Raw genomic sequence first — 27,088 nt, 5'->3', positions numbered from 1 at the left:
CATTTTTTGGGGGGCAGTGGTTAGGATGTCTGATAGGACTGCCATTAATTGACTCCTCAGAGGTTTTAGTTTTGTGCTGTCTGTGGGGTGATGGTAGACAGAATTTCTTGGTGCAGAGCTCATCTTCCTTGGAATCTATGAGCCCATCGCATTGCCCTGAGAGCAGAAGGTGCTAAGCCGTTGTGAAGGGTCCCTGTCTTGCACCATCTGGTGGCCATCTATTCCCTGTCTAGCCCCAGTGATGACTTCATGCTTGGAGGTTTCACTATCCACATTTAACCTTTCTTTGCCCCCATCCTAATCACCTCACATCTCAATGGTGCATGCTGGAGTTTACCCATCTCCGCCTTGTCCTGACTTCAAAAGAAGGGGGAGCCAAAGCATTGGTTCATCTGCTGAGCATCTGAAGGATTTGGAGGGCAGAAGAAGTAACCTTCAGCAGCCTCCTGTGGCGGAGAGGAAGGGACTAGGAAGTAGAGGCGGTGGTATCATTAGGAAGGTCCTGCGGACTGTATGCTACATATTTTTTAGTGCTGGAGTCACCAGCCACCGTCACTGAGTGAGCTCACAGTTCTAGGGAGCATCTTGGACACTGAGTCATTACATTCCTTCGGAGTGATTCAACTCAACAGCTTGACACCTTCATTAATTTTACAACACGAAGCCTGGGTGTTCTCTGCTTCTTCTTTACTGTGCAAGGAAATTAGAGGAAAATGGAAAATATAAAGACAAGGGGGATTGGAAGAAGGCACAGGCAAGGAGCTCTTGAAAAACACTGTGTTAAGAAACTGAACTCCTTGCCTTTCCTTCGTATCTCCTGGGACCAAGCACCCAACTCTTGCTACGTGTCTTTGGCACGTAAACCCTTTATTTCTGTTCCTGGCACGCCAGCCGAGCCTCCGACTTGCAGCCAGCTCATTTGCCTTCTCTGCTGAGGTCACTGCTACCGTGATCCGTGTATAATGGCATTTGCCTTCTCTTTTCAGTATGGAGGCTATTACAGTTTCTTCTCTAAACAGGACTTCAAACAATTTGCTGCCAGTTGGATTTCAAAGCCAAGGAAAAGGCAAATGTCATCCTTTTCCTCTCCCCTCTTTGGGTTACTGCTTTGTTGGTTGCATCAAGAATTAGAGGGGCTGCGATCTAAATTCAGGTGGGGATGCGTGGGGACAAGGCATTTAAATTTGCTTTTCTTTCTCTCTGAGGGAGAAAATCCTTTTCCTTCTCAGCCTTTCCTAAAAAGGAACTTTGATCTTCTCAACCCAGAGCAAGGGTTTCATTTCCTCTCCGGCAAGTGTGAGCGCGAGAGAGCCGTTTCTGTAATGTGGTTACTGTCGGCCTCTGGATCAGGAGCTCCGCTCTCCAGCCTCTGCTCTCAGCTGCACCAGCTCCCTCCTGCTGCAGGGTGGCAGCGGAGCCTTCTCCAGAGTCACTTTTCCATCCCTAAAGTCACATCAGTGACATTAAATAGTACATGTTGGTCTAAATGCTTTTTATTCCCACATACATTTCTGGAAAAACTAGTTTAATAACCAAACAGTGACATTCTGTCTGACAAGCAGTTCATGCAATATTTTTAGCTGGGGCCAAGAAAAATTTAAGCACAGAGCTATTTCACTTAGAAAGGTAGTTTTGTGCATATGATGTTGCTACTTTTCCTAAATGCTTTTACTACATATGTCAATGTGTTCTAAGAGAGACTAGGGTCAATAATGCATGCTTTGGAATTCCCTAAATGCAGACTTACACGATAGACCTTAAAAATACTATGTTCTACCATGTCAACTCTTGTGCACTTCAGCCAGAGCTGTTTTATTTCTTTAATGTGAAAAACAAAAAGGACCGAGGAAAGTAAAACAAAGGAAATTAGGGCCCACAGCTTAATTAGTATAGGGTTGTAACCCAGATCAACAATGGGAAGGACACAGTGACAAAAACCAGGAAATTCCAAGTTGAAAGAGAGGCTCTTTCCTTTAACTCCTTGAGTGCCAGGGCACTTGCTGGCGGCTCCTGACCCAGGCGACCCAGGCGACCCAGGCGACCCAGGCAACCCAGGCGACCCAGGCGACCCAGGCGCAGGAGGCTGCCTCTAGTGTAGCCCACTGTCTTTGTTTTTGAATTTCCCGGCTTTTGTTGACTTGATGCAAATAAAACATACCTTCGTGTGTGTGTGTGTGTGTGTGTGTGTGTTAATTGTAGATAACCAGGCTAAAAGTACCTCTTGATTTTGTAACCCTCAGAGAAAGAGAAAGAGTGTAAAAAAAAAAAAAAAATCCTGCCACTGTCATCTGTTCATTTTTAATGAGCAATTTTAAAAAATTGAAAATAAAAGAGGAAAATGAATAGGTGTTGAACCAGCCCGTGATATGTAAATGCCAACTAGTAATTACCTAAAACCTCAATTTTCATTCTGTTTCATCTTGCAAAACATTTCATTTTCCCTGAGTGAAAACACTTCATTTGGGCTGTGCGACTTGGCGGAGCGGCCACCCGGGCTGCGCGGCCGCCGCCGCCGGCTAGGGGGCACTTTGGCTCCGCGCTGGGGCTGGGGCTGGGGCTGGGGCTGGGGCTGGGGCTGGGGCTGGGGCTGGGGCGCGCGCGGCCCACCTCAAGGTTATTCCCCTCTCGCCGTCCCCCCCCCCCCCCCGCTGTGCTCCGCGGGCGGCGGCGCCCCTCCCCCACTCCCGCGCGTCTGGTTTCGGGGAGCCTCGTTCCTCCGTGTCCTTGCCGAGGATCGTATTGAATTTTGGCTGACCGAGCCTTCCTCTGCATATTAACTTTCCCCTCTCACCTGCTTGCTAGACCCTCGGCTTCCCCGAGTCGCATTTCACACTCTGAGAGCAGCTCTCTCTCTCTCCCTTCCTCCCTTGGACATAGATGTCGAACACAACGGTCTCTATTTTCTGTTTATTGCCTCTTTTTTCTTTCTTTCTTTTCATTTTGGTGGTTGGGGGCAGCTCTCCTCTATGGAAGCTCACACCCATTTCCTCCCCTGCCCTTTGCTTCCCTGCCACACTTAGAGTGATAATCCCCACATTTCTTTTGCTTGCCCCCAGGTTTTCTCTCACTTTGGTTAAGGATCTGACACCTTTGGGTGTGTTTGTGGAACATTTTGGAATGTGGCTGTGGATGGCCCTGCTTCCAGGGTGGCTGCCTTCCTGTCCTTTCTAGCATATCCCTTAGCTAGAAAGAGAGCCTGGGGTTGTGAACCGCAGCTCAGGTGCAGAACACTAGAATTATGTTGTCCTAGGACCCTGGCGCCGAGAGTGCTTCGCCTGGAATCTCAAGGAACACGGCCTCTTTAGTGAGATATATAGCTTCATAATTAGCCCGTTGCATTTTTTTCATGAGTGCTAGCATCAGCGTTCTCCGATGTGTTTCTCTGATTAACAGCTGCTTTGCAACTATTTCCTTGTGCCACCGATGACCATATTTGTCAAGGAACTCCTGACAGAGTACTGATTTCTTACTAAAATGCAGCATTTCTGTTTGAAGAGGGTTCTCTCACTCTCGGCAGTGCCGACCTTTTAAAGTCAGTCTTGTTACAACTCCAGTTTCTTTGGTTTACCGCTTGTTAACAGGATTTGGGTATCTATCTACTTTAGAGTACGAGTAAGCGAGGAACCTTTCACAGGCAATTGAATCTGAGCCGCGCAGGTGTAGCAGTGCAGTGTTGGAATGGGGTTTCGGCCTGCATATCGGTCATTTTCTTTTGCTTTGTGGTTGTGATCTCTCTGGGTTAAAAGGGGCTTGGCTCTGGTTGTTAGTGTCATTAATTTTTGAATATTTTTAATATTTTAAAATGGCTAATGAATGCTCACATTTTAGGAGATAGATGTGTATGTAGCATACAGGAGTGCTGGAATTGGTGACATTCCAAATAAGTGTCACTGGAGACAATGCATCAGGTTTACATGTCAGGTGCAAAGTGCTAAGGCTCCCTCAAACCCCAGGTTCATTATTAGGCAAGCTCCATGTGTCCCCCCTCCCCAAGCCTGGTGCAGAAAATAAAGTGTGCATTCTGGAGATGACAGTGTGCAGGTCTTTTGTAGGAGAGCAGAAAACACATAGGAAGCAGCTCTTCCATGAGGACTGTCAGGAACCTCGATTCTTCTCACCAGGGATTACTTATCCTACACAATGCATTTAACAGCACATAGTTCATCGTAGATAGCCCCTGAGTATACTGTATTCCATTGATTTATACAGTTACAAATCCTGGTCTCTCAAACACAAATCTCTCTCAGTTGGCCAATCATCTTGGATGCAAAGGTGTTTTCAACCTGAAGTCCTCTTTTTTCCCCGGGTTGCTGACAGTCACTTCAGCAGAACTACTGCAAAGGCAAGAATTACTCCTGTTCTTTGTACCTCAGTTTCACCTCTAGCTTTAAGTGATAAACAGTGAAAGTTACCAAATTTCCCTAAAATAGTGGAGTTGGTGGCAGGGTTGTTTTATTTTGCTTTTGGGAGAGGGAGGGAGAAGGCAGGGTTATAGGAATAGGGTCAGTTCCCTATACATAGAGAACTTTGCTTCTGTTTTCTTCTGAGTTCGTTGGCTTTATTTTTATGAAATCAGCTACTGGTAACTCAAGGTGCGCTCATTAAGTACTCTCACTGTGCGAGAGGAGGAGAAAGGAGAGCCAGTGCCATGTTTAACATGGTGTCAGAAGCAAGTGGCTTCCACACGGTATCAGGTGCTTTGCGCCAGGATTTCCCCTGGCCTGCTGCACTCCCACAACATGCGCAATAAAGTTTCAGTCTCCGTTTTACATCTTTGACATTGAGACGGAAGATTTGGCCAGAATTTATGTAATTTAGTTGGCCACAGATATAACCCATAAATAGTCACATTCATCTCCTAATTAGAAAATCACAGCATAATACAGGACAGGCTGCAGGCACCCCATCATTTCATCCAACAAAAGTGTGTTGTGTGTGCTAGACCTCTGCAGACGAAAGAGTCCGTTGAAGTGCTTCATGAAGTTAATGAAAAGTGTCCAACAATAGGGGAACACAAGATGCAGACCAAGTGCATTGTCATTGTGTTTAGTGTGTTAAAGTCTTTGCATTGGGGGGTAAATCTGTGTATGGGAAATCTATACAAAGGGATTATAAAATTCTAGGTTGGACAGGTCTTTGTCCCCCTATTGTAGGGCCAGTTCCTATGCGGAGGGAGGAGGAGAGTAGAGAGTAGCTGAAGAAATTAGTGGCAGGAGGAGAGAGGTTTTCATATGTTCATACTTACATGTAGCTGCTTAGCTGGGTCTCTTTCTTATTCAGCACATTATGTTGAGGCTGTTAGTTTGGATGCTTTATATTTTTGCATCTGGCGTAGTGATATCGATGCTGTTAAATATGTGATTTGCCTGTCGCCTGCATTTTCAGACAAAGATCAAGAGGAACATAAACAAGCCCCAAATATACTTTATGTAGGTGTTTGGCAGTATTATCTTATATGGCTTGAAATTAGTGAATGGAAACTTTAAAAGAAATTGTTCATATTTTTGCAAGTTTGAAGTGTGCCGGGACTTTGTCAAATTCCCGTTAAAATAAATACGTCAATTTCATCTCCCTTCCAAATTCATTTATCTTGCTTTTTTAAAAGGTGTTTTCTACTTTACCTGATGTTTAAATTGGATTCGCTCGTTTATGCTGTTCTTTGCTATATCCCCCACGTTTGTCTTAAATGAATTACTAATGACAGAGCACTCCATCATCCCCTCTCTACAGCCACTTTAAGGAAAGCCTGGTGATCTAAACCTTTTAACCTATTAAAGATGATTTTTCCCAATTGAATCAGACCCACCACAGGTGTAATAACTAATCATTTAAACTACACCTGCTATTATGTATTTTTAAGCCATTATGCGTGTTGGATAGATGATAATTCATGTTTATTGCATTGTCCGATGGATCCGTTTTGCCTACACTAGGCTGATTAATGTATTTAAAGAAATAAGAGATGCAATTTTTTAAAAAAAATTGATGGAATGCGCCAAGCACTGCATTGAGTGCACCATTAAACCCATCAGAACTTTGCTCTCTGACCAGAAATGCATATACCAAGGACTATATTAAAAAAGCAAGGTGAAGCCTGTGCGTTTTAGTGGTGGGATTCTGCTTTCTTTCTCTGTCATGGGAAATTTTGGAAGGATGAGGGAAAGGTGTGTGCTTATGGGTAAATGAGCGGAGCCGTGCTGTTAGCATCTCCTGCCTAGGACCTGCTCGGCCGTGTTTCCTCCGACACCTGCACCTGGCACACACGCCCCAGTGTGTGGAGGCTGCCGCCTGATGCCAGTGCTCCAGTTGTCTCATGTGTCCAGGTGTATTTTTTTCTCCGAGTAAACAGTGATCCCTGGGCCATCTGAGCTGTGCACATTGGCACTGACCCTGGGGGCCGATGGCTGTGTGACTCACCGTCCATCTCTTTCCGGGGCACGGCTCGCTCCTTGTTGCTTTCTCCTTCCCCTTGCACTTCTCCCCTTTCCTGTCCTATCGCCTCCCCTTCTGCTCTGCTCCTCTGACTCCTTTTTTGTTCCACTGCCGCTTCCCTCTCCCCTCTTTTTCCCTCCTCCTCCCCTTTCCTTTTGCTTTTTCCCTTCTTTCTTTCCCCTCTCCCATCTCTTTATTAAAATGTACCCGTTTGGGGGATGTTTGTCCAATGTTTCTTGATTTTGGTGAAGCCTGAGGCGATCTGGTTGAGGGCTGTGGGGGGGTGTAGTTTGGGGGTTCTAGACTCTCGAGCATCGTCTTCTCTAGTCCAGGACTGGTTGGTGATCACTGCAGTTCATGATGGTGGCTAATATGTTTGCAGATTATAACCAGTCTCGAGGAACACTAGGTTTCCTTTCACTCACAGGCCCAAACCTTAAACACTGGCATCCCTGACTTCATCCTGTGGGGAGAATGTGTTAGGCAGGCCTCTCCCAGCAGGATGCCAGGAAAATATATAAGGAATTGCCCTGGCTTTTTGTTTTTCTTTCTGATTCATCCTCACATATTTTGTCATCAGAGAAGTCTGTCTGGTCTCAAGATTAAATTCATATAAAATATGAAGAGGATATTTGTAATTTGTTTTCCACTTGTAGTCACAGTGCTTTCTGTTTGAATCTCTGTATAACTGCTACCCTTAGTTTTTGAAGGATCTTAGACAACTTCTTATATTTGGCCCCTTAGAAATTTTTTTCTTTCAACAGCTTATGCGTGGACTGCAGTGCCTGTTGACTTTACCTGTAACACGAGACTATATTACTCTTTTGGCTTTGATGAGATGAATTATGGCAGTCATTTAAAATGGCCCCTTTCCTACCGGGGGCAGGTTCCCATTGCTGGTGTCTGGGATGTCACGGTTAGTGTGTGCCGAGTGATGTGAAGGTGCATACCTTCAGCACTTCTTCTGTCCTCTACCTGGCTCACTCATAGATATGACGATTTCTTAACTATCATGCCAAGGTAGATAGGTAAGCTGTCATTCTGTCAGCTTTTAGCCACGAAACCCCAAACTCTGTCCTTTGAAAGCTCTTCAGAATCGAGCGCCGTTGCATGAGAAGGACCAGTGTGAATGGCTGTGCATGTTGCCTTGTAGGTAATCGACCCAGTGGTAGATGTTCCGCACTTTGCTGGGCTCTGTAGAGGCAGCATGGTCTCGTCCCTTCAGGTTCTTGCAGTGTGTTTGGGGAGGCAGCCTGAGCATTAGAAGACAGTGTAATTATGTCTTCAATTATACAGTACACACGACAAGCATTGAGGAAGCTGAGAGTAGGGAGATCAGAGACGGCTTGCTTATATAGGGAGGGCTTCAGGGAATTAGAACAGGCTGTAAAAGGCTGTGCTGGGGTGTGTGTGTGTGAAATGTTTAAACAGGTAGAGGTGGGGAAAGGAGGCCTTCTAGAAAAAGGGCATGGCATGGGCACAAATGTCGTGATGTGAATGAGCATGGCCAGGAGAGAGCTACCTGCCGTGGTGTATGAAGAGCCAGCTTGAACAGGGAGATCAGGGAAAGATCGTTGCAGGTCTTAAAAGCTAGGCTGAGGGGATTGGGTTTGATAGAATCAAATACAGGAAACCAGTGAAGGGAGGGAACTGACATAGCGCTTTGTTCAGATAGATTTTTAAATGTGAGAAATAACTGGTTATAAATGTGACCATAGTTGTGTGCTATTTGTATGGACGTTGGGTAAACTTACCGGATTTTTAATTTTGAAAGTTTACTTTGCTTCTTTGTTTTATCTCCCCACCAGATTGCCACAGCAGTGAAGTTCCTGCAGAACTCCCGGGTCCGCCAGAGCCCACTTGCGACCAGGAGAGCCTTCCTCAAGAAGAAAGGTACAGGTTCCCCATGGCCATGCACAGTGGCCTGCAGAAGGCGACCGGGGACGGGGCAGGTGGAAGCCAGTGTGGATGGAAGGATCGCCTATAACTGACCCACTAATGCAGGGGTGGGGGTGAGGGGTGCCACCCAGGGGGAGTGCTGGCTTTTTCCTAACAGTGGAGCAGAGAGATGATCTAATTCAGATAATTGAGCTCCAGCTATAAGATGAACGCCTTGGCCCAGGACAGTCTGGCACAAGCAGCATTTAGTGGCAGAGAGGCCTACTGGATATGACCTCTGCTTTCCGCTCCGTTCTGAGAAGGGCCCTGACTGCAGAATGACTGGCTTTAGGCCAAGCTGCTTTAGTAGGAGTGAGGAGGAAAGGAGTGAAGGAAAAGGGAGATGAGGTGAATAAACAAGGTCAGGCAAAGGTCAGGCTTGGGGTTCACCTGATTTACAGATTGAAGTGGTAGGTCACTGGTTCTATGGTATTTCTATAGGCATGGATTAAATGGATCTTGACAAATTCAGTATTGTCTGAAGCATACAGAATCTATCCTGGCTCTGTTGAAATTCAGGATATTTTCTTTTTGTTAACCAAAAACCCCCAAACAAACAAACAAATCCGATTTTTCATTTTTCTCTAGAAAGCTCATAACCATGAGGGAGGAAAGAGTTTTCTTCCCCCAACAGACCTCTCTTTCCTTCAAGAGCTGAAATGCCAGCCTCAAAACTCTGGGCTTTGGGCTTTAAGTCATTTGTGGCTGGAAAAGCAGGTGGAGTGGTTTGGTGGTATTTCCTCCGTCTGCTCCATGGTATCCCACTGAGGTGACCCTGCAGGACCGTGTTCCAGGGCTGCGCTCGCAGGTCAGGGCAAACGCCCAAACATTTCATTCACAGGCAGCTATTCAGAGGCTGCCTTGAGCCGGTCCCTGGGACCGAGCTGGAGAGGGGCGCTGTGTGCCTGCTGGCAGCATCCTGCTCGCCCCCCATCAGTAGGAGATTATTAAAATTTGGAGTGCGTTGGCTGGCCTCTCCACTCCGCAACCATCATGCCATAAAAGAGTTTTTCCTTGAAATATGTGTACCTATGGGGAGTAATTAATCATAAAAGCTTGGGGATTTCAGCTCTCTCATCAAAGCATTGAAGCTGGGGAAAGCTGAGCCTAAAAGCTGTGTTGATTACCCGGGGTAACCTGAGACAAAATCTATGGTTGCCGAGAGATCCTTCGCCCCAGTATATTGTGCAATATTATAACTGCCTGATCTTCTCTTCCACTGACAATGACCAGTTATTCCTCATTTTCTCTCAAACGCAGCTGGGTTAGAATTTCATTTGCAGAGGGTATTTAGAGCAATTTAGAGACAAATGTCTCTGGTGTTTGCCCGGCACTTCCCCACCGCAGGCTTTGCTGAGCAGTTTTAGTATCAGGAGCTCCATCTAATCTGTTTAATTTTAATAAATCCCTGACTGGGAGAGGGAGAGAAAAAAAGAGAGAGAGAGAAACTATGGACCAAATAATACTTCTTTTGAGTTAGTTGGCTAATAATCACTGTAGCGAGGAAACTGTTTTGTACAATTGTTATTTGTTGCTCCTTTTTAAAAGAAAACACAACTGATAAATTAATTCCTTTAAGAAGGAGTGTTTATCCTGCACCATGCTCTGCTTTAGTCGGGAGCAGACAAAATTTCTGCCCTCTCAGAGCTTCAGTTCTGACTGGGAAGGCGGACAAGTAAATGAAAAAACAAAGCATGTGGCATGTGAAATGGCAAGTACCTTGGCACGTGGGTTGAGTACTGCGGTGTGGTGTGGGCATGGATCGCACTTTTATACCAGGTGATTAGAGCATATCTCACCCAGAGGGTGGCATGTGAGCAAAGACCTGAAGGAAATGAGTATTTGTTGACAGTGGGCTTAATTCCTTCTCGACCCTTCACGTGTGTTAGTGTTTTTAGAATTTTAGGCAGCCAGGAACCTTGAGCGGCACCCTACCCTTCTTCCAGACTTAATCACATACCTCCATTATCTTCGAAAATGCTCCTTTAGTCAATAATTACCCATTTTTGAGGTGATCACAGTAGGGTAAGTTCTGGCGGGACCTTTGCAGAGAATGCTGAGGTTTGATCAGCGCCTGGGCAAAAAGAGCCCCTTCGTGGATTTAAACTTCCTTTTTTAAATTTCCAGTTGTTCCCAGGGTGAGGGGATGCGATCAGCACAGCTTGGTACCATCTCTGATAGGATGAGGGAGGAGGGGCTTTTGCAAAGCAGCGAACATGTACTCTGTCCCTAACAGAAACTGAGAAGGAAGGAGACTTGTACTTTGGGAATGGGGAGGCTGTCTTGGAGGCGGGGGGGGGGGGGGGGGGGGGGCAAGGTTCTGGTACTCTCACCATTGGTGTCTCCCCGAAGGACTCATTGCAGTGGTGGGTGGGGAGTGCTGGTGTTGGGCGAGCTCGCAGCTCTGTAGTCTTGGCTTTTCCTAGCAAATGTCACTTCGGGGAATTGCAGTGGAGCACTGCCTTGAATTATAATCTTGACTTTCTTTTTTTTAATAAACATCTCTTTCCTGAAAAGGCAAATCCAATTTTGTTTTTCTTTTAATATTATTTAATATTTAATATAGAAATTGAGGTCCCTGTAGTGCATGTCAGTTCAGTGGAAAATGAGGGTAACTTTAGCACATCAGCTGAGTTTGTTTTATTGTGAAACCGCAGCCCGGAGCAGGGGCTGCTTCCTGCCTCTGTTACTGACAGTTTAGATGTGTGCGCTCTGATTTTGGGGGCTGGAGAGGTGGTGGGGGCTAGTGGAGAGTGGCATCAGGATGGAAGACTATGGTTTGCAAAGGTCTTTTGTGTTTGTGTTTTTTTATTTTTGTTTTTCGGAGATCTTTTTCGGATGCTTTAAAGTCTGAATATGGAGTCATTAATGAGAAACATGAAGTTATTAGAATCATTTATCATTTTCTTTGAAGTTTGTACTGCCATTTTGTGTAATTTACAACATTTCTTTTATCGGGATTTTTTTGGATGAAAGAGAAAAGCAGCTGTTCACCTTCAGAGTATTAGAATAAATGATTTTCCCCCCCAACCACTCGATTCTGCAGATGACACATCAACTGCAGAGTCAGCCCCATGTGAAGGGAAGTGGACCGTGCGTGGGGTTTAAGCCTGCCCAGAGCTGGCCTATGTAACGCAGCACTTCTGACCAGACAGGCATCAGATTCGGGCTTGAATCAGGCTGCAGTCCAGCTTACAAACAGCAGTCGCATCAGTGCAGAAAGTTAGAGGCTTGGTCATTGTTGTCAATAGGCTTATGTTGGTCTGACACTTTATCCAACCACAAAATGTAGGAGGCAATCTGCTTCCAAACATGTTTGGCAGGCTGAGCGTAAGGTGGGGAAAAGTAATGCCTGCTCGAGGGGGAAGGGAGTTGAAGGGTAGATGGGGTGGGAGGCGCATGGGGCTTTCTGTTAGCTTGCTCCATGATTTTCTGTAGAATCCTGCATAGTGGGGCCGGTGGTGTTGACTGATGCTTGTACTTACTGCGCCCTCTTGAGTGTGTAAGTCCAAGGCAGTATTCCTCCTCATCTAAGAAGTGGTCTGGGGGTGGGGAGGAAAACCAAACAGCACACAGCTACACTTCCTCATTCTAAATGGCGAAACATCTCCTCTTACGCTGGAAGTGGAACCCCCGTCGCAAAACTGCCTCCTTGCTGGAAGTGAACTTGAGGGAGAAACCTGATGGTCTCAACCTTGGGAGTGGGGTAGAGGTGAAGGGCTTCTCTCATTGGGGTATTTTAAGGGGAAGTAAATTCTTACACAGGTTTCAATTTAACTCTCTTTTATTACTTTTCTTTTTTATCATTTACGTCCATTTCATGAGGTAGTTTGCATGTCCTTGAATGGAATCTCGTTACCATGAAAGCTTTTTTAGCATTGATTTCATAACAGTCTTAATTTAATAGCTCCGTCATTACTGAGAAGCTCTGGGAGTGGGGCCCTGGCTTTCCAGGTCACTGACCTTTTAATTACAAACCTTGTTCTGATGGCCAGGTTATCGACTGGACAGCTCCCAGCTTGTGCCCCCAGGATGAAAACGAAAATAACTGCGTTTCCTCCCCCATCTCCAGGAAAAAAAAGTAACCTCATGTGTTTCTAAAATTAATTTTCTCTTTCAGCAATTAATTCTTTAATGTGTCTTAGAGAAACCAGAAGTCTTGTTTTAACGCTGTTTTTTCTGGAGCTTGGGTCCAGCAGATAGCTTGGAGGGGTGGGGAAGGGGACGGGGATCTTGCCAGCTACCACCCGCGCTTGATCGTGGCCGTTCCTTCGCCTTCAGGAACTCCTGTGGCTGAGCTGGAACGAATAGCATTGGCCCTGCGAGGGGTGGCCTGGCCCCTCTGATTCTTTGTTAACGAGACTTGGATGGCAGCATCAAGTCTTACATTCATTAAACAGACAAACAAACAAAAGGCTTACATTCATTCCCATACTGCTGGAGTAATTGAGCCCTGCATATCACGGACATTTTAAAAAGATGGTCTCGTTCTGAGAAAAGACAAGGGTAGGATGATTTCTCTTGTGTTGTTTTACTTCTCTGTTAGTCTCGGATGACTGGAGGAAACGAGTGCCCTACCCGAGGAGTTCTACTCAGCCATGAGCTTGAACTGAATAGTTTCTCTCTCACTGACCATGGAGAGGGAGAAAACAAGGAGAGGACAATGGCCCATAAGTAGGGTGACCATTGGTTCTGGTTTGCCCAGGAGTGCCCCAATTTTAGCCCTGGAATTATGTCCTGGGCAGCTCCTCAGCCCTGGGCAAACAGGTCACCCCAGCAGTACAGCCTTACTCAGGAGTGAGAGCCACCAGAGAGACGAAATGGGTATGCTTTTGGAAGCTGGAGGAAGAGTCCGTCCCAGAGAGTCCAGCCTGCATTTGAGTGGCATCTTCCTCACACGCTGCCTGCTGCTGTCTCCCGGCCCGGCCCTGCCCTGCCCTGGTGTGGGTCCGGAGCAGAGAGCCTCCAGGGGTGGGAGGCTGTGCCCTGCAGGTGAGTGGGGGGCCGCTGGTGCCAAGCAGGCAGGGCTGTGTGTGGCAGCCACGTGCTCATTCCTAAGGATGATTGAGCATCTCCATCCATCTGTTGTGAACGGACCATCTTCCTTCCCTGCCAGTCTTGCATCTGCATATCCATCACCTGCTGTTCTGGACCAGCGCATTCATCACACTGACTGGTGTTCCCCCCATCAATTTTCCTGTTCCCCTTGTTATCCAAACTTGTCTTGAACTCCACAGCTTTTCCTCAGCATCTAGGGTAAGAGCTATAGTAGCTAGACCAGCTGAACGCTGTGGAAATAGGGATGCATGGCTTCTCCATTCAGAGGGGAGCTGACAGCACCTCCCCAAAGCAGGCTGAGTCAAGTAGGTTCCTGCACTTCACCCTATAATGGGAGCAGGACAGTGGCAGAGCTTGGGGGGAAATAACACAGCTCTCTGGATTTAACCAGTTGCTTTGAGAGTTTTCCCTGAAAAGGATTCTTCTTTTCTTAAACTTGTGTACTGCAACAATACTACAAAGAAAAGTGACATTGTCATGTGCATTAGTCCCCCCTTATCTGCGGTGGGTAAGTTCCAAGACCCCAGCGGTTGCCTGGAACTGTGGATAGTACAGAACCCTGTATAGACTATGTTTTTTCCTGTCAGACACACCTTTTCACTTGCAGGAAGCACTTTATGGCTTCTCTGGCATATCTGAGTGGCCAGTGTTACTGTTCCTGTGCTTTTACTATTAGGTAAAATAAGGGTCACTGCAACGTAAGCACTGCGACACCGGGACGGTTGAGCTGATGACTGAGAGGGTGAGTAGTGACTGACGGGTGAGTGTATACAGCGTGGATACAGTGGACAGAAGGGTGATTCGCCTTTCCAGCCAGATGGAGTGGAAGGGCTCGAGATTTCATCCTGCTACTCAGAAGGGTGTGTAATTTAAAACTTATGAAGTGCTTATTTCTGGAATTTTGTTTTTCTTTTTAAAAATATGTTTTTATTGATTTTAGAGAGAGAGAAAGGAAGAGTGAGAAAGAAACATCGATTGGCTGCCTCCTACATGCCCCCTAGCAGGGATCGAGCCTGCAACCCAGGCATGTGCTCTGACTGGGAATTGAACTGGTGACCTTTTGGTGCCTGGGATGATGCCCAACCAACTGAGCCACACTGGCTATGGCTCTAGAATCTTCTGTTTACTGTTTCTAGACTGTGGTTGACCATGGTTAATCAAAACTGCAGAAATTGAAACCGTGGATGGGGTGGGGAGTGCTACTGTATTAAAGTTTTTCTTTTAACTTTTTGAAAGATTAAGATATGTATGTGACTTCAAAAATTCAAAATAGTAAAGAAGGATATACAGTGAAAAATAAGTCTTCCTCCTGTCTCTCGCTCCTGCCCCCCATTCTTTCCCCCAGAGGATGCTATTAACAGTTTCTTACGTATCATTCCAATGATAATGTACCCATATGAAAGCATGTTACTATCTATTACTCCCCCACAGAAACACGAACACTTTTTAAGTACAGTGGTTGCAACAGGTTTTACACTTTACCATTACAATTGACATAATATCTTGGTAGCCCTTCCACGTCCGTATATACAGGTTTGCTTCCTCCTTCCCAGTGGCTGCGTAGTATTCCACTGTACACGTCTCGCAGTTTTTTTTAACCAGTCCCGAAGTAGTGAACATATAGGTTGATTCTTGTGTTTTGCTGTTTTATTGTCAGTGCCTCAGTGAATGTTCTTGTGTGGATACTGTTCGATGCCTGTTAGTTCGACACTGCGCTGAAATAAAAGCATTTTGTATATGGGGAGGCTAGGGTATATTTTTCTTGCTTAAAATTTTATGAGATTATGTTCCCCCAAAGAGAATATAAAACTCTTTTCTAGGTAGAAAGACATTAATAAGACAAAAAACACACACCAGCATAGCGATTTATTATTAACACTTAGCACAGATTTGGATTCTGAGAGGACATTCTGGTCATTGGTTACTTGAAAAATGCTTTCTTTCTAGAAGAATTCTTTTTGCCTGTTTCTGAAGGGATATGGGCTCATAAATTTAATTTTTGATTTAAAATAAACATTTAAATAAGTGGAAAGCTTCAGAAACTTGAGGGTTATCGTTTTTCAGATGAAGTATGCAGCTCAGCTTTCTTTGTCCTTGGACGTTTTATAGGTCCTAGGCCATCGGTTAGGTGGTCAGCCTTTATTTAGTGCCTACTGTATGCAGAATATTATTACATCAGACACCTCATGAAAGAAAAGTGGAGTACCTGTCTTGTATAAGAGGCTCATCAGGAGGAGTGGAAATGGATGCCAAGTGCTTATCACCTAGATCCATGTGTATCCATGAAATATAGCAGTATGTCAGCTAGAAGTCAGCAAAGTCAGACAAGGGAGAGACCAGAGTATAAAGCTCACTAGACTGTGAGCATCTCGAGGCCAGTGACCATGTCTCATTCTTTCTGGCATCCTCAGCACCCGGTTTAGCCAGCCTCAGCTGGAGACTAGTGAAGGAGGGAGTGAATGAATGCACGACTGGAATTAGAAGACACCAGAACAGTTTCAAAAGGAGCTTGGTTTTTCTTAAGTCTACGATTTAGGTATCTGTTCAACTCCAGTATCATGTAGTGTCAGGTTTTCTAACCTGTATACCTTTACCAGGTAGAGTGCAGCGTTTATACACATTTTTTTGGTCTTTAGTCTTATGGTATCCAGTGAAAACACTTTTCCTAAGTTGCTTAGATCAACTCAGCTCAGTTTTGACCTAGACATTGAGGGAGGCAGTGGGCGTAGATGGTCAGACAAGAGTGGGAGGGGCATAGTTAGTGAGGGAGGCTCGTGTGTAGATGTGTGCAATTAGCTGGTTGGTCCAAGGGGTCTGCACGGAGGAAGGGAATTGAGATTGGTGAGATGGGCAGTAAGGGAGGAGCCAGTATTTCAACTCAGTATTATAAATACCAGGCGACAGTGCTTTTGAACCAGTTGATAGTGTGAAAACTCCACCTGAGAAAGTTCACCAGCCTAAATTGAACTGAATTGCTCGACAATAATAAAACCAGCTACAAAGAAGGTCCTACTGAGTCCGTTGTCAGGTGTGCAGGATATGGACTGGGAAGGTGGCAGTAGAAATGGAAATAGAAATGATAATATATTTATGTAGGGACTTTTATGGCCTATATAACAAATGCATTAGTTAAAGTTTTCTTCACTATAATCTTTGTAGTAGACAGGCTCCTAAATATGTGTTGAATGAATATATGATTTAATGAATCTCCCATTTTGCAGATGAGGAAACGGAGGGTCAGAAAGGTTAACTATTGCAAATAAATGCAGTATCAGAACTAGGACCAGTCTTCTGAGCTGTATTGTCGCATACTTTCTGGAAAGGAAGGGCGAACCGCAGAACTCTAGAAGACAGAGGGTGCCATGCTCAATAGTAGATTGGATGTGAAGGTGAGGGAGACAGGACTGAAGATGACTCTCAGGGCTGTTCCATTGTGTTAAACAACTTTATTGAGGTATAATTGACTTAAAGTAAACTATACATATTTAATTTGTGCAATTTAAAAAATTTTGTGAATTTTGAAAAATACCTGTGAAACCATCACTGCAAGCAAGATAACTAACTCACTGATCACTCCCAGATGTTTCCTCATTCCCCTTGTAATTCCTCCCTTCTGCCTCCCCCAGCACACCCTGGACCCAGGCAGGGACTGCTCTGCTTTTCACTGTGGATTAGTTCGCCTTTTCTAGAGTTTTATATGAAGGGAATTGTATAGTGTAGTATGTTCCCTTTTATTGTTCTGGCTTTCTTCACTCAGATTTCGTCTGCATGGTTAGATACATCAGTGGTCCATTCCTTTTTATTGCTGCATAGTGTTCCATTGTTTGGATACATTAGTTATTTGTAACTAATAACCTGTGAGGGTTATTTTAGCTGTTAAATAAAGTTACTATGAATATTTGTGAATAAATCTTTGCAGGGCCATATAATTCTTTTTCTCATGGGGTGGGATGTCTGGGTCATATGGTAGGTGTGTGTTTAACTCTGAAGAAGCTTCCAAACCACCTTTGAAAGTGGATGTGCCGTTTTGTGTTCTCCCAGTGGTGTGTGCGTGCACCAGCCTTTGAGCTGGGAGAATAGGCTGGGGCAGGTGTCATGTTTGTAATTTGTTTCCAGTAGTAAAACCACATGGCTTTGGAAGCATTCCTAAGAGTGACAGAACAGCTGTTCACATTTGGAATACTTCAGCTGGGAGGGACTAGGGCATAGGCAGCCTGGTTCAGATCCCAGCTTCCCACCACCTACCTGAGTGGCTCTCGATACAATTCTTAACCTCCCTGTGCCATAGTTTCTTTATCTGTAAAATGGGCTTAATGATAGTATTTACTGCGCAAAGTTCTTGTAAGAATGAAATAGATGAGAATCATGTGACAAGTGCTTAGCGGAGTGCCTGGCACTAAAGTAAAGGCTTCATTGACAGTGACAATGATCGTACTGTATTTCCTCTTAGAAGGTATATTCTTAATAGGCTCTACTGAGTTTTCTGTAATGTTATGTTAAAAAGATAAACTTATTGTTAAAAAAGATTCATGCAGTAGGAATCTCTACGAATTTTGAGCAGAGAGGGATCTAATACAGGCAGTTAGGAGCTTGCTCACTATTGACAGGGTCAGAGAAATGGACTCAAGGTGAGACCTCCAGGAACATTGAAGGGTAACTTCCCAGGAGAACTGCTCTCTCTGTTTCCCTCATTCAGGAAATTGGGGGATCAGGAGGCTACCACTGGGACTTTTGAGTTCAAGAGCACAACCTCATAGGTAGCTATGGTCTAGGGATCAGGAAGTCACCACTGCAATGTCCTGACGTCTGTGAAAACAGTGGCAGGACATTGGAGTATGAACTCAGCTTCTACCTCTGCAGAGACTGGACACTACAATGGGAAACCTCAGTGTTTCCCTCCTGCTGCCAATCAATTTACCAATCCATTGTTAAATTAACATTTTTTTGAGCCTATGCCCTATAAAAATGAAGTTATCTGCTATGTCTGCTGATGTTTGCAGCAATCAGCGTTTCCAGGTCTTCTGCCTCCTTCCACTTCCCAGATCACCTGTGAGTGCTTTGAATTCCCATTCAGGACTCAGCTGCCAGGGAGTCTGGGAAGGGTAGCTTTGGGTGTTGCAACCTCTTTGATACAGGCAGGCACCCCAGAAGGAGGTGGGGATGGATGCTGAGCGCTAGCAGAGGAATCGTAGAAGGAAAAAGATTCACAAATTTGCCCCCAAACAGTACAGGCCCATTTATATCACAAGCCTTTTTTTTTTTTTTTTTTTTTAAATATTTTTTATTGATTTCAGAGAGAGGAACAGAGAGAGAGAAACATCAATGATAAGAGTCACTGATTGCTCCCTCCTGCACACCTCCTTCCAGGGACCGAGCCCGCAACCCGGGCATGTGCCCCAACCAGGACTCGAACCTCGATCTCCTGGATTAGAGGTCAATGCCCAACCACTGAGCCACGCTGGCTGGGCACAAGCCTCTTTCTTACTGAAGGCTTAACTTGGGATTTTTCAGCCATTTAGATAACCCACAAGATAAAGGGAGCATTCATTTTGCTCCAAAGCATGCTAATAAAAGATGTCTGCCAAAAGATGGTTCATGTTTTAGTCTGTAAGCAGGTGGCAGTGGTTTATTGTAAATCTAAAGTATTCCATTCAACACTGCAAATTGTGTGTATATATGAGGGAAGGAGACTTCTTAGTCAACTATTTTTGTTGTTTTTGAGAAGAGCTGGGCCTTAAATTGTTAACAGAAGCTGTAGTGATGTATCTCTGGTTTGTCCAAGAGATAAATATTGATGTGTTCTGTATCGCCACTGCCTTTCTGAGATGGTTTTAAGAATACTTGTCACTCCTTTCTGGCCTCACTTAGTCTGGGAGTTCTTCTAATGAGATTTATCTGTTAGGGCAGGGTAGGGAGTTTTCACCAGAGGGACTGCATGATATGTGGGTTTATGGGAACTGTTGGAAAATGTGGAAGCAGGGATTTCTGAAACTTAACATACGCTGCAACATAAGGCAGTCTCTACTGGAAAATATTTTATGTTGATTGGACTATAATTAGAAAGACTTTAAAATATTACATAGCACTCATTTACCAATCCATTGTTATATTAACATTTTTTTTTGAGCCTATGCCTTATAAAAATGAATTTATCTGCTACCACTGCCGAGTGTGTGTGTGTGTGTGTGTATTGGAGTGTCTGTATTCGTAAAGCGTAAGTTAGTGTGCTTTTATTTTAAATTTACTTTTCACCATTGGCATGCTAGGTTGATCAGTCAAAAGCTTTGTCATCTGCATTTTTTGAGGTAACTAGAGGTAGCTCACTAAAGGTCCTGAGTAAATAGAGTGATGGGGTGTGCAGACTTATATTTAAATTGTGCTGCGACTTGAACAACACTGCTGATTTTCCTTCCAACTTGAAACAGACCCGTGTTTCGTTTCTAAAACGTTCTGGTAGAAGCTAATCCTCCCAGAATTAACCCCTTTCATCAGACAGAGGACTTGGGAATGCTCTCGTCTCTCACTGTTAATTATTCCTTTTTAGTTTTAAAGCCCTTTACAGTAGTCTTTCTGTAATTAGGTTGTTGAGTAGATTGTCTTTAGTAAGTAAATATGGTGGTCTTTAAATTTTGTGTAGATTTTCAGTTAAATGGTTGCAAAGGCTTTCATTCATAAAGTTGAAGTTTACCCTATCATGGCATTTCAGGGGGAAAACATCATGACCCTCTGTGATAAATTAAATATCACAGCCATATAAATGTCATCTTTTCAGTGAAACCTAAAGTGCATGGGAGTGGGGCTCTCTCCCACTTTGTTTTGGCTTCCAGCTGGATCTGTACTCTTAAACAAGAGAAATATTTTACCACTGACAGAGGTACACCTGCGAAGCTGAAGTACAGGGCCATACCCTCTCCTGCTTTGTGAGCCACAAGCAGAATTGTCAATTAAATTATTCTAATTGCAAAATTGGGGGTCTTGGCCCAAAGAACACAGGTTGAGTTTGAAGAAGAGGCAGTTAGAAAAATCGGTTTCGCTTACAAACAGAGCTAATTTGTACAGAATGTAATTGAGAGAGAGTAAATATGGAGCTTCATGATGACCTCTTTTGAGTCCATTTCTGATATTTACTTACATTTTTTTCAATCAAAGACTCCTTTAAGCAGTCCTGAAAAGAGGAGACAAAGTACTAAATTAGAAATAATAGAAAATAGCACTGTTGTTTGAAGATCTTACTGCTTGATTTTGAATGATTTTTACTATTCATTTATCAGGTCATTAAGTATTTATTCAGTGCCTATTTTTCACAAGGCACTGGGCTGGCCCTGGGACTGAGAATATATGTTAAATAAAAGAGACAGTACTTTGGAGTAGACAGAGCCTCCCCCAGAAATGTGAAATGTGCAAAATTGTTATAGTTAAAGTGCTATGATAGAGAATATTGGGAGGGCAAGGGGGCCAGAGGGTGGGGAAGGTTTGCATTGGGAGGGTTGCTGAAACCAGAACACAGAGAACAGGAGCATGGGCAGAGGGACAGCCAGCTCAGAGACTCCGAGGCGGGAAAAGGGCTTGATGGGATCCAGGACCCCATGGTGGGACTGGAGTCGTCAGTGAAAATAGGAGGGACATCATACCAGCTTCCATCTGGAGACGCCACTGAAAATAAAAGTTGTAGTGAGTTTTATGTCCCCTAATCTAGAATTTGTCATATCCAGTGGCCAGGTTCAGCTCTGTTCACCAAGCACTCCTGGTCTGCTGTCTGCTGAGCACTGTGCTGAGTGTGGTGGGGACGCAGATGTCCATGCCCTCAGCAGACTGGGTGATGAGATGGTGGAAACCACAGTAATACAGTTACTGTAATTTACAAGCAAGCCCAAGATGATTGGATACAGATGTAAGAATAACTGCTGGCATATGTATTTTGCTTTATAGTTTAAAAGCATTCGCACATACATTTGCTCATTTGATCTTCATGGTAACCCAAGTTATTTCCTCAAAAAATGTGCACGTGAGCATGGAGAATTACGGAAGTCCACTGAATTTGAGGAGCAGGTCCCCGTCAGCATTGAGTTGTTGAATTTCAGGCATTGTCTGCTCCTGTGGATTAGGGCTCTCTCCTTGAAGAATCCCATTATTAGAATTGAAGCCTAGGATGACCATGGAGGCTACTCCATCCACGCTTTTCCACATACATTTCTATTATCAGGAATAGAAGATGAATTAATTTTAGTTTTATTTAGTTCTGGAGATTCTCTTGCTGCCTTCCATGAGGGCTCTGACCCAGAGAGTCTTTTCTCAGGTTGGTGGAGAGGGAGGCTTGGACTCGCAGAGGATGGCTCTGCTGGTAAGTGCTGTTGACTTTGTTGTTCCCTATGGAGGGTTTTATCAGGACAGGAAAGGGTAAATAAGGTGATCTCTGCTCCGGTGGAGAGGTCGAATGGCTACATTACACAATCTTCTGGAGCATCTTGCAGCAAATACATGGGTTATATTAAAAATTGCAATCATATCATTTTTTATAGTAAATTGCTGACCTTATGCAGTAGAATCAGCTTTATTGAATTTCGCCAAAAATGCGTTTATAATTCTGCCATACACACATGATATTCATGTCCTTGCTGTCCATGTGGAAATGTCCCTTTTTATGATATTAAACAAATTAAATCGACTTTCTCCTGAGCTGCTGTGCCTCACCTTTAAGATCCACTCTCAGGAGTCGAACCTCCACGGAGCAGAGCTCACCTCCATCAGCTCGGATGTCATTACACAGAATACTGGAGGCTGGTGCATTAGGAAGCCCTGCCCAGCAGCACAGACCAGCTCTGAGATTATCTCGAGGTGGTTCCAGGGCAGTTAATGTATATCGTGAATACTGCTGAAAGCTAACCTGGGCTTACCATAATCACTCTGTTTGTTTTGAGGAAATGGTAGTTATTTGTTTAAACCAAGAGTACACAGGTTCAGTTAGCTCTCAGCTATTCACTTGTGAATATTCACCACCAAAGTTTAATCTTTTTTAAAAAAATATGTCTTTATTGATTTCAGAGAGAGGAAAGGAGAGGGAGAGAGAGAGAGAAACATCAGTGATGAGAGAGTCATTGATCGGCCGCCTCCTGCATGCCCCCAACTGGGGGATCGAGCCCACAACCTGGGCATGTGCCCTGACAGGGAATCAAACTCCGATCGCCTGGATCCTAGGTCAATGCTCAACCGCTGAGCCACGCCAGCCGGGCTCCAAAGCTTAATCTTAAACCGGTTTTCCTTTGATTCTCTGTAGCTCTGCTCCCTTTCCAACCTGTGTGGGGCCAGGGATGCACAATGATTTGAATGTTAGTCTTAACAAAAATGTAATCATGAAGTTCTAATGCATATTTACACAGAACATAAAAGTTTTAAAATTATCTGCTTTTTGGAGTCATTTGCAGAGTTTGTTGCTCTTTTTCATATGTCTATTATCTGTTTGTATAATTTGCTAGTTTCCAGACAATTTTGCACATAGAGGCGGTATGATACAGTGGAAAAATCATCCATCCTTCCAATCATTCACTAACCATTTATTAATCGTGCATTTCTTTCATATCCCGATATTTGTGCTGAGCACTGAAAATACAAACATGAGATTTAATGTTAGCAGTCTAGTGGGGTTTCACGATATGTAAGCAGGTGTCGTAGGGGTGATAAAACATTACAGGTGCTATGACAAGTATACAGGTAGAGGCCCAGAGGAGAAAGGGGTCAGTTTTGTGGTGGGTGAGGAGGACTAGTGGGGAAGGATTATTTTAAAAAGGAGTCATAGAGGAGGTTACCTATATAGGGGCCCTACAAGAGGGTTAGTTGTATTTAGGGTTTGCTAAGCAGTGGTGACTATCCCCTGCAGGGATGGGGCGGGAACATAATATCCAAGGCAAGGAATGGTCCTGAGAGACTCAGGAAACAGGCTGATCAGTTGGAGAGGTGGGTGGACGTCAGGCCTTAGATGTGTTTTACTCACAGGTTTGGGTTTTGTTATGTGGGTGGGGGGAAGCCATTGAAGAGTTTTATGTAGAGTTGTAGTGTATCATATTTATATTTCAGGAAGCTTTCTCTGAAGGTAGGGAAGGCAGTTCCCAGCAGTGATTCAGGTGAGAAATGATGGATGAACAAGGGCAGTTGTGGGGATGGAGAGGGTGGCTTAGGGAGAGTGAGGCAATGGAGCCTGGGAATTGGTGGATGAATGGATGTAAGGAATGAACAGAGGGAGGGGCCCGGGCTTACTGTCCAGGTGTGTGGCCTAGGGAGCTGGCATGGAGGAAAGCCAGAGTGGAGAGAGTGTGGGCCAGGAGTCAAAGACAGTGCGAGGGAAGGAGAAGGCCTAGAGGGGACTCCCCGGGGGCCCTATACTGTGCCGTGGCTAGCGATCATGCAGTTCACGACTCCACGGCCAGGCCCTCTCCCCCTTAGACATCCAGATGTGCAGCGCAGGTCCCCTGGCTCTCAGAGTTGCTTCCACAGGGTGACTGTTAGGCATGCTCTCACACAGACTCCCTTAAGTGGTTCCACTGAGATTTGAGGTGCTCTGAAGAAAGGAAAGGCGGCATTTCTGAAGTCAGTGCTGTTTCATCTGGAAATGGCTTCCCAATGGGAAGCCAGCCCCTGCTCCCAAGGAAGCCTGCCTCTCCTGCCAAGAAGAGGCTCCCACTGCATTGGACTACGATCACGGTGGGCTGTGACCCCCACCTGCCACTGAGAACGTGTCTTCCAGATGCTTCTTTCCCACCCCTGTCATCCACTCCTTATTTGCTCTTCCCTGGGTTTGAAAGTTTAGGTCCTGCTTGTGTGTATTTCCACCGTCTTCTCATGACAGCCGGCCTTGCTGAACATGGTCTCCACCAGTGTCAGGCCTCCCTGCATACTGAGTGACATGATGGTGACAATGACCTGACCTTGCATGTGCCTTGGTTTTTGAGTGGCAGAGGGCCTTCTCTGATAAATCGATGAGTTCGGGGGTAAAAACTATCCTGGAACTGAGGCAGCGCCTAGGTCAGAAGTTCCAATGGGAGTGATGTTAAGAAGGACCTGGTTAGTAATTTAACGTCTTCCTGGGAGATTCCAGAGCAACGGGCCGTGGGTGACTGTCCTGAGACTGATTCCAGGTCACCTGCAGGAGGGTTGGGGAAGAGCATTTCCCTTCTGCAAGCCCTTCCTCTTGAGCTGGTCTCACAGGACTGCAGCCTCAAGACACCTCAGCTCGTCTGGTACCGTGCCTGGGGCACAAGTGGACTTGTTTTGACAGTGAATTATGATCTGCGGTTTTGAAAAGCGTAGAGATTGTATAGTTGTTTTTTAAAAGTATATCTGCAAGCAAGTTTCTTCTCTATAGGTGTCTTGCTCAGTTGGCTTTTGTCCAGCCTTTCTATGGAAAACAACTTCCTTGTTCAACTTGGGGCAGCATTAGAGCACATGCTGAGCATCTTGGAACTCACCCCGCCTGTCCCCTCAGTAAAACCAGGGACGCCCCTCCCCCCATAACCTACACCAGGTCTACCTAGTGTACCTTGTGCACCTATGCAGTCTCATTGACCATTCCTGCCCTATACGTCACTGTCGTAGTCTACTTCGGTGGCTTTCACCTCTCCCTTCTGCCTTTTTTTAATTTAAAAATTTAAAATATTAAAAAGATTTTCAATGAATGGTTTGGATGTTTGGTATTGTTACCCATTCACTCCTGAACTAGCTCTTCAAGGCGTTGACTTAGAGCGCCTGTCTATTCCTCCTCCCCTCCGTACATAGCGCGGGGAGGATGGGAAAAATCACAGAGAAAAATATGTTAAAAATGGCTTTCCGTGTAAAATGAGAGGGGGAAAATCAATGTTTAAGGGAAACCCCCAAAGCACTCTTATTACAGCAATTAAATGGCTGCATTTAACCTATCAGAATGTTCCACCGTGTGAGACAAGCTGGGGAGCTGGGTGTCTGAAATTAAAGCTCTGATCCTCAGGGATGAGAGTGGTTAAATAATTTGTTTTTGAGGTGCAGGAGCAGAGCCAGCTAGGTGTGGAAGTGTGCGTGCCCGTGTGCCCGCACCCATGAGGGCGAAGGGCCAGAGACCCATGTTTACCAATACCCCGGAGGTCGACATTTACCAGCACCTGTGTGCTGTCAAGGTGAACACAAGCTGCTGTTGCCATTCATTAGGTTTCCAGAGGAGTCCAGGCCTCACCTGTGGCCAGGTGTTGCATCATAACAGTAGAACTTGCTTCATTCCAGCCCTGGGGACATGCAGGAATAGATTTGAGAGACGGGATGGCACAGACGGAGAAAGAGAGACATGGGAATTAGGGGACGGAAGGAAGCAGAATGATTTGGAAGAATGTGCATGGCACAGACTCTCCAGGACAGAACATTCCAGCTTACTGGGCTGTCACACAGCCCAGAGTAGGCATTCCGCAGAGCACTGGCCAAAGGGAGAGCTTACAGGTGGCCTTCCCCACACGGCGTCCCCTGCGTGTTCACTGCTGTTGGCAGGGTCCTCTGTGCTGTGGTGCTGTGGTGAGATTTATGGGAATGGTGGGGATTTGCAGTATGTCCCGTCTGCCCCTGTAGTGGCACAGCCTCTGTCTTCTGTCCCCCAGCTGCAGTGCATGATATTCAGTGCTCTGCCTGTTTCTTCTTGGATATTCCCAGAGCTGCCATCAGAATTCCACAGGATAGGCTGACATGTGGCAGAGGGGAGCCGTGCACATCTGTCCCTGTACCTTCATTAGGGGATGGGTTCTGGAGTGACTGGGGGGTGCTGATACACATGTCTGCCTTTTAGGCTCAGTCTCTGTCAGTCTCTAGGTCTCTCTGTGAGCGTGAAGGGTTTCTATTGTACTAATAAGGAGCCCTGGGGACTCAGGTTGCAGTGTGGTGATTGTCCCAGTTGAGGCCAGAGGCAGTCGGTGTGCGCTGACTTCATCCTGGGGGAGTGCTGATGAAACCGGCCCCGCCTCACCCGATGCGGGGAGAGGGGACGGTTGCCGGGTGTTTCTTCTCCTGCTTCATTATTACCAGGCTGGCTTGCCTTTGGGGCATTTCATCAAAACTTCTTTAGTTTTGCTTGAGAACCTTAAGGAGCTGATGAGCTTGATGGAAAATTTTCTGTAATAACTCAGTACAGTAACACACTCCACAAATACCACTAATTAATCCTCAGAGCACCCTAGGGACGTGGAGGGGGTGATAGTGGCACTTGTGTTTTTTATCCCCATTTTATAGACTGAGAGACGGAGGCACCTGGAAGGATCTGTGACTTGGCGGGTGTGTGTGTGTGTGTGATGGGACGGGGGGACACAAATCTGGAAGCTGAGGTTAGACTCTGCTTGCCTTTTGGCTGCTGCTGGAACTGTTGGGTGTGACCTTACAGTCATTTATAAATCACCCTAGGTTTTGCCTCTCTTCCCATCCTTTTTTCCTTTCTTTTTCCTTCTTGATGCTGCATCTTGGGCATAGTTCATGTCCAGAAACACAGATCTCTGTCATCAATTTTAATTACCGCCTGGTGTTCTGCTGCGAGTATATACCATAATTTATTGTAACCAGTCCCCTTGATGGACATCTAGATTATTTTCATTTTCACCACTATAACAGCTCTTCTTTAATATCCTTGATAAAGGTATTTTCTTTTGTGATTACCTTTTTAGGG

General features: G+C 45.2%; 1 protein-coding gene across 1 annotated transcript in view; it reads left to right on the top strand.

The window, feature by feature from the left end:
• The window catches only part of PEX14 (peroxisomal biogenesis factor 14), a 126,674-nt gene that overhangs the window by 45,184 nt on the left and 54,402 nt on the right, over window positions 1-27,088 (top strand). The window contains exon 3 of the mRNA XM_016214631.2: window positions 8,241-8,325. Within this exon, the coding sequence (XP_016070117.1) occupies window positions 8,241-8,325 (85 nt within the window). The remainder of the gene's footprint in view (window positions 1-8,240; window positions 8,326-27,088) is intronic.

Source organism: Miniopterus natalensis, chromosome 9 (assembly GCF_054644295.1).
Source record: "Miniopterus natalensis isolate mMinNat1 chromosome 9, mMinNat1.hap1, whole genome shotgun sequence".
Lineage (NCBI taxonomy): Eukaryota > Metazoa > Chordata > Mammalia > Chiroptera > Miniopteridae > Miniopterus > Miniopterus natalensis.
The sequence above is the reverse complement of the archived record's forward strand: the minus strand, read 5'-3'. Positions and strand labels throughout refer to the sequence as shown.